At 39.6% G+C, this 7,319-nt stretch overlaps 1 protein-coding gene across 3 annotated transcripts; it reads right to left on the bottom strand.

The window, feature by feature from the left end:
* Positions 1 to 555: 555 nt before the first annotated feature.
* TNNC2 (troponin C2, fast skeletal type) lies at positions 556 to 4,326 on the bottom strand. Of its 3 annotated transcripts, none has more exons than XM_083145505.1 (5): positions 4,013 to 4,326; positions 2,749 to 2,892; positions 1,492 to 1,606; positions 1,272 to 1,408; positions 556 to 1,153 (listed from the first exon to the last, which is right to left on the bottom strand). In XM_083145505.1, exons 1-5 carry the CDS (start codon positions 4,086 to 4,088, stop codon positions 1,122 to 1,124), a joined length of 504 nt encoding a protein of 167 aa, XP_083001631.1. In that variant the 5' UTR covers positions 4,089 to 4,326; the 3' UTR covers positions 556 to 1,121. The 3 variants fall into 3 exon arrangements, with proteins under 3 accessions (XP_083001631.1, XP_083001632.1, XP_083001634.1); XM_083145506.1 differs by lacking the exon at positions 4,013 to 4,326 and adding an exon at positions 2,991 to 3,263; XM_083145508.1 differs by lacking the exon at positions 4,013 to 4,326 and adding an exon at positions 3,135 to 3,263.
* Between the last annotated feature and the right edge of the window lie 2,993 nt (positions 4,327 to 7,319).

Below are 7,319 nucleotides of genomic sequence, written 5' to 3'. Positions count from 1 at the left end.
TTTCCCAGCCTACAGTAATATATATATATATATATAAACACACACACACACACACACACACACACATACACTCCAGATGTTGTGAAACTACATGTTCCAACATGCATTGCCACATTTTTTCCTATAAGAGCATGCCAAAACTGTCAGGGCATGCTGGGAAATGTAGTTCCACAACATCTGGAGGGCCACAGGTTGAAGACCTGTGATATATATATATATATATAGCAATCCATTAAGCCGGCACCCTCCAAGAACAAATCAAATGCCGTGGGTGCACAGCTGAATATAAATGTACAGACCAGTCCAGATCAGCGGCACCCAGCGGACTTCTCACGGATGAATGACACAGGGCACTTCTGGTGTCCTGTGTCATTCATCCGTGAGAAGTCCGCTGGGTGCCACTGATCTGGACTGGTATATATATATATATATATATATATATATACACATATATATACATATATATATATATATATATACATACACACACACACACACAATCCACTCGCCCCCGTACCTTGGTACATTGGATTGTATACATTTATTGGAGGGCACCGAGGAAATTGTTCCGTGTCAACGGAGTGCAGGTACTTCGGGCTACCAAGGGTACCATTAACCTCAAAATTTCCCCAAATTAACCATACCAGAAAGACACATCAGTTGAGACTTTTTGAAGTAATTGACATCAATATATTACTGAACAAAAAAAGTAATAAAAATAAACACAAAAACATGTAATGGTGGTACGAGAATGTAATGCTTGTTATTGCCAGAAAGACAGTAATTCAGTATTCCACAAAATACTTTCATTCTTGATGGTTTTCAAAGCAGCCCAGAAGTTTGAAAGGTTGACTAAGACTTTTAATGACATTTTCCATTTTATAAATAACATCTGAAATTTGAGGAAATAAGGAAAGATGTAGAGGGTAGAGCATCTGGGTATGAATATGGAACGGCAGAGAAAATTGTCCGCAGGCAACAAAATGGAGTTGGTGCTTGTTGAGCATTGCAGAAACGAGGATTCTGGGAGATGCAAGACAGAGCAGGGGGGGTTACTCCATCCAGCACAATGTGTAATGTACAGGCTAGTGTAAATACGCTCCAAAGGAATGTCCTACAGCTTATTGTACACCTTCCATCATCTTGAGGAACTCTGCAGAAAGACAAGCACAAGTGTGACATAAGTCAAGGGTGACAAAGAAACAGTATGTCACTATATATGGCAGTAGATCAGCTTTCATTGCCTGTGGCACAGAGCCATGGTTCCTTACCATCAAAGTCAATCTTTCCATCATTGTTCTTGTCTCCGTCCTTCATGAGCTCTTCAATCTCCTCATCTGTGATGCTCTCTCCTGAGGAACGCAGGATCTCGGCCAGCTCTTCACTATCTATATAACCATCAGCATTCCTGGTAGAGAAAAAGGGGAATATGTATAGTGATCTGTACTTTCTTTTCCATAGTTCACACCCATGAACGAGAGCAATACTAACTTGTCAAAGATGCGGAAACATTCAGCTAACTCCTCTTCACTCTTTCCTTGCGCATCCTCCTTCATCTGGCGCACCATCATGACCAAGAACTCCTCAAAGTCAATGGTACCACTGCCTGCAAGATGCCAGAGATGCTACGTCATCTATTTATCCAACAAACTTTACTATCATTCCCCAGGTGTATCACAGGCCTCAAGTGGCACATCCCAACTATCCGGGAGTTACCAAGTATTCTGAGGCAGATTCCATGGGATACATGTGTGTGTAATTTTAATAGTGAACCATTGTATTGTACTTGATAACTCTGTGATCATGTGTACAATTCCAAGGGCCTTATCTGTGTGAAGACTTTATGATCTCTACAGTTTTGCGTGCTTTTCCTCCCACAATCCAAAAATATAATAGTAGGTTCAAAGATTTCTGTCAAAAATTCTAACTAGTGTATCTCTCTCTATCTATCTATCTATCTATCTGTGTGTGTATATATGTACAAATATACATACTGTACATACATACATACATACATACATACATACATACATACATACATACATACATACATATACCACATGTTGTCTGATTCCTGATATTGTCTGGATGATTCCCTTTCTCTCTTGTATCTCTTAAGAACTCCCCCACTATTTTCTCCTTTGTCACCCATCTTATGCTAGCACTCTCTTCCCCCTCAAATGTCTATGGGCCTGCTTCAGACCTGTTAGCAAGGTGTACATTTTTGAAGATGGATAAAACCATGTGCACTGCAGGTGGGGCAGATGTAACATGTGCAGAGAGTTACATTTGTGGGAGTTATTTTGTTTCTGTGCAGGATAAATATTGGCTGATCCACCTGCAGTGCACATAGTTTTGTCCACTAGCAAAAATTGCAGTCTTACTAACAGGACTGAATTAGGCCCTATATGTCTCCATTTAACTTTATTATATACATTATCCTTCTGTATGTGGCCTGTGCAACATTGTGTGTCTTTTTTTCTAAGTCCTATACTCTTAGATTATTGATTGGTTCAGGTATATATATTTGTGTGAAAAGTAGGAAATAGCAGAAGTGTTTGGAGACTGTAGACATGGTATGTTCCTGGAAATATGTGGAAGTACCATCTCCCGACACTGGTGGGAGGGGTCATACGAACTGTAATTACATGCCACCAACATGATGACATATTTATATATTTCAGTTTAGTGACACATCTTTGGTACTGACATTTCGTCCACAATCAGTACATTTCTGCCCATGCTTACCATCCTCATCTACTTCTTCAATGATGGCATCCAACTCTTCCTTTGTTGGGGTCTGTCCAAGCATTCTCATGACAGTCCCCAACTCCTTGGTGCTGATGTCACCGCCGCCATCAGTGTCAAACATGTCGAAGGCGGCCTTGAATTCTGTTAAAAGAAAGAGATATGAAGCACTTTACTCTTCTAGCTGTCACACCAAATGTAATATTATACATTCTATCTTCTACAATTCACATGTCACTGACCCACATAGATCTCAGTTATTCCCTCAGTCCCTGATACAGTCTATACCCCACATTATCGCTCCCATGCAGGCTGTCTTTGCATTGCTTTCCGAGTCTTGCTATGATGGATCAGCAATTCATTCCAGCAGAATGTATAGCTCGTACACTCTTATCCATGTGTTTCCATCCCTTTGAAGTACTGAATGCCTTTCTCCATCTTAGCGACCTGCCTTTTTCTGTCCAACCCCAGGCATTTCTGTCTCTTCAGTCTGCTAAAAATTGTGTTGAGATTTTCTCCCTCTTATTCTTTGAAACATAATTAATCTCTCTGCCACACTATTTCCTTGCCCATATGTTCTGCAAATACATTGTGACTATGAATACAAAGTATATTCTCTTTACATTATATTTAGTCCCTTTACAGTCTAATATTTCATTTCTCTTTGTAACTGAGGCAATGGCACATATACAATCTGGTGCACAAGTGATGTAATCTACAAGGATACATTTATATACAGTTTCTTATATGAGATTTTAATGACAGTTTTCTAGTAAAATGTCTGAATTGTTACTGTAAACTACAGAATCTTCTAAAGTGCAACAATTTGCACAAATGTCCTGTCTGTTTCTTTTTCTCCACTGTATATATGTAATAAGCCGAGTATGACCTCAGTCTCTTGTGCCTGCATTTTGTAACATACTATACAACATGGCTTTAAATTAGTTTTCATAAGGCCTAAGTGCAGTACCTCAAAACATCTACTTTAAATGACACACCAATATATGCATATTACAGAATGCCACACCTAAACATATAGGGGAAGTATTGGAGAGTGGTAAAGGGGAAATAAAGTACCAGCCAATCAGCTCCTAAATGTCATGTTACAGGCTATGTTTGAAAAATTACTGAAGCTGATTGGTTGGAAGTTTTTCTCTTCCCTCCATCACTCTCCATGGCTTAGTACATCTGCCCCATACAGAGATAACAACACATTTCCACACACTAATCTAGACTCTAGAAAAGCAAGTATAGATGGACTTACCACTGATCATTTCCTCACTGAGGAAAGACCTCGCATCTTGCTGCTGGTCTGTAGGCTGCAAACCAAAGATATGCATGAAGTCAGTGATGGTAATCGGAAAGTTGTTTTCCTACCCATTATTTATCCATCAAGTAACTGTGCTTGAGAAATAGTCTAACCTGTAAAACACTACTCCACTCTCTAGGGATGCAAATACAATAATGAGGGAGCAAGGCCTACATGTGCAGCACTCTGCAAAAACTGGGAACACCTGGTCCTTCCTTCTAGAAATCCATCTCTACAAAGCAATAAAACCATCCAGCCATATTGTGTATCCATAGGAGATGGTAGTTCACACAAAACTTTCTTCTGCATGGTCTGTGGTGATGAGATCCAGAAATCCCACTCATACACACACACCATGGCAACATCTCTCCGCAAACTGTAGGCAGCACAAAAAAAAAAAAAAAAAAAAAATGACGGTTCAAATAAAAAAAATGAAAGGTCAAATGACAAAAAATATATTTATCAAAAGAGCTTCCTTTGACAAAAGATGGAATGAGATGAACATCTTAGATTGAGCGGAGCAAACAAAGATGGTGAAATAGTGGTGTGGACATAAGACTGCAGACTGACCTGCGACATGGTGCCTGAGAACACAGGACTTCGTCACAGCACTATGTCCACGGATGACTGAACCCCAAGTGGTTGCTGCAGGTGGCCAGAAGATATGAGCTGGTATAATTAGCTGACTCTTCAAGGCTCCTTATAGGGAGAGGAGCTCAGAGGGGGATTGAGTTACCTACTCACATATGAACCCCTAAGACTGGCGGAGAAGGAGATGGACAGAAGCTGCCAAACTACTAAATATACCCTCTGCAGACAGAGCAACTTTTACGGAAAAACACATTTAGATTTGAACACAGACGTGGGTCTTATGGCCCAGAATGCTTTGCTTTGACTCCTATATGTGTATCTTTCATATTGCTGTTATTACTTACATCTAATAAATGTCAAAAGAGGCTTGAATTATGTTGCTGTATTAAATTACATAGCTATCTATATTACTTTACACGTCTCCTACTTAATAGACACACACATCTGCCAAGACTTAGGTCCACTTATTTAATTTCTATGGGGTCAATGGGTATTATTTTACAGTGCACGTAGTTGATTTAGGTTTGCACTCATTGTGCGTGTGTTCCTTTGCAGTCTGATTAATGAGTAGTTTTATGTTACTTTTTATGGCAAACAAAAATGTGACATTTTGACAGCTGTTCTGTATAATTAGGATGACAGGTTATTATATAAAAGATAATTCATCAAGAATTTTACAGCTAGCAGGTTTGATGACACAGGTGTAGAATTCTAAATGACAAAAAAAGGATATACAGTACAATGATTCTGATTAGCAAGAAGTTCAAAAAGCTGTAGTAGCTGGCATATGTATAATACATTCTTCATTTAGCATTAAACGCCCAAAGCACTTCTTGTAATTTTCCGAAATATGGAATCATGTTGCCTCTATATGCTTCAAAGCATGACTAATTTGCATTTATTTACACACATGCTGAATAGGTTTTAAAAAGGCAACAAGAGTAAGGGGATCAGGGAACATTTTCTGTGAGAGCGAGAAAGACAAAAATAGCCAACATACAGTAACAGGAAGCCACTGGGTAAAATAGAATAGTTGAGAGAAAATCCATTGAGGTTAACAACAATTTAAACAGGAAAAGTCACGTGGCTATGCTTGAAATTCTGATCGGATTGCATCACATCTGAATGAGCTCCACCAAAAATCTCTCTGATGACTGCAATGATATTTACCCCAGAAAGCATTGAATACAATCCATGTAATCCACAAATTACATCTAACACTGGAACCCTTAAGTAATATTATTATTTATTTATTATCAGTTAAATATATAGCGTACACATATTCCGCAGCGCTTTACAGAGAATATTTGTATATTCAAATCTTTCCCTGCCCAGTGGAGCTTACAGTGTACCGGGTCAACTAATGCTGCCTGCTGCCGTGAAAGGGGCAGGGAAGATGATGTCCTGTGACTTCAGCCACCCACCCTCGGCAGGCAGCTGCCTGCGTTTGCATGGAGACACACAGCATTTTCCTGAATGCACCCACCATTTTTGAGGGTACAGTCAGGAAACGCAATGCAGTTGCAAGTGAAAGCCCTCTGCCCACCTCCATCCTGCCCCACCCCCTTTGAAAGTCACCGAAGGTGCACGTACAGAAGCCCTGCACATGCGCGTAAGCAAATTTGCGCATGCACAGTGCTTCAACATTGGTTCCCGGTGCGAACACACCAGGGACCGAAGCGATTAGAATGAGGGCCGAGATTTCATACCACATATATAAGCGCACACTGTCATTCTAGGGTTTTTTTGGGGGGGGGGGGCGGGGGGGAGCCATTTTTCGTAGTTTAGCAATTGTGATTATAACTTTGGTATTGGTATCATTCCACCTGTAGAGGGCACCAGAGTAAAAGCAGATCTGCTTAATATAGCAGTTACACATGGCCACATATGAAAAAGCACAACTATGTGTATAAGAGGGTAGTTAAAATGACATGAATAGTAATTTATTCGTGTCATTTTACAAATACTATTAAAATGCTGTAAATCTGACTACAACAAAGCTATCAGCGCTAGTCAGCAATTAACATTTAGCTATCAAGTGCAAGTTAGACTACCAAAAGCAAATATTATATTGATTATTATTTTTTAAGTGCACCTTTGCACCTAGTAGTAATAGTAGTACTTATAAGGGCCTGTGTACTAGATACTGTATGTTTTTATGTATACAAATTAGGCCGGTATCCAATTAGCTGCGATAAAATACCACTTCTATCCAATTAGGTTTCACCTGCCTCAAACAGCTGAAGCAAAATCATTGAAAAGCGGGCATTTTTTAAATAGTGAAAATACAGAGGTCACGGTTTTTTGGCAGACCCTGTGTATTTTTGCCGGAAAAATAGGCTAGCTACAGGAAAAAAATGTCGAAAATCCCCAGAATTTTCAGGGCTTATAGGATACCGCCATTACTATGAAAAGAATATTAAGGTTACATTAAAAATTAACTTAATGATCAAAGGAAAATGAAACTGTAGGTTTGATTAATAGCCCTGCCTATATAGGACCCTTCAGCTGTTGTAGCAGCTCTACTCTCAGCATGTCCTTGTCACCCAGAGAAACAAAGTGAAGGATTGGGGCTTCCCCATCCCCACTGAGTGCATAAAGACGGGAAACATTATGGTGTATAACTCACAGCTCACACCATTATTTGAATAGATATTGAGGGAGTTTTTGA

The sequence above is a fragment of the Crinia signifera genome, chromosome 6 (genome assembly GCF_055691185.1).
Source record: "Crinia signifera chromosome 6, ASM5569118v1, whole genome shotgun sequence".
Classification (NCBI taxonomy): domain Eukaryota; kingdom Metazoa; phylum Chordata; class Amphibia; order Anura; family Myobatrachidae; genus Crinia; species Crinia signifera.
Note: the sequence above shows the minus strand (reverse complement) of the source record. Positions and strands in the feature narration are given on the sequence as shown.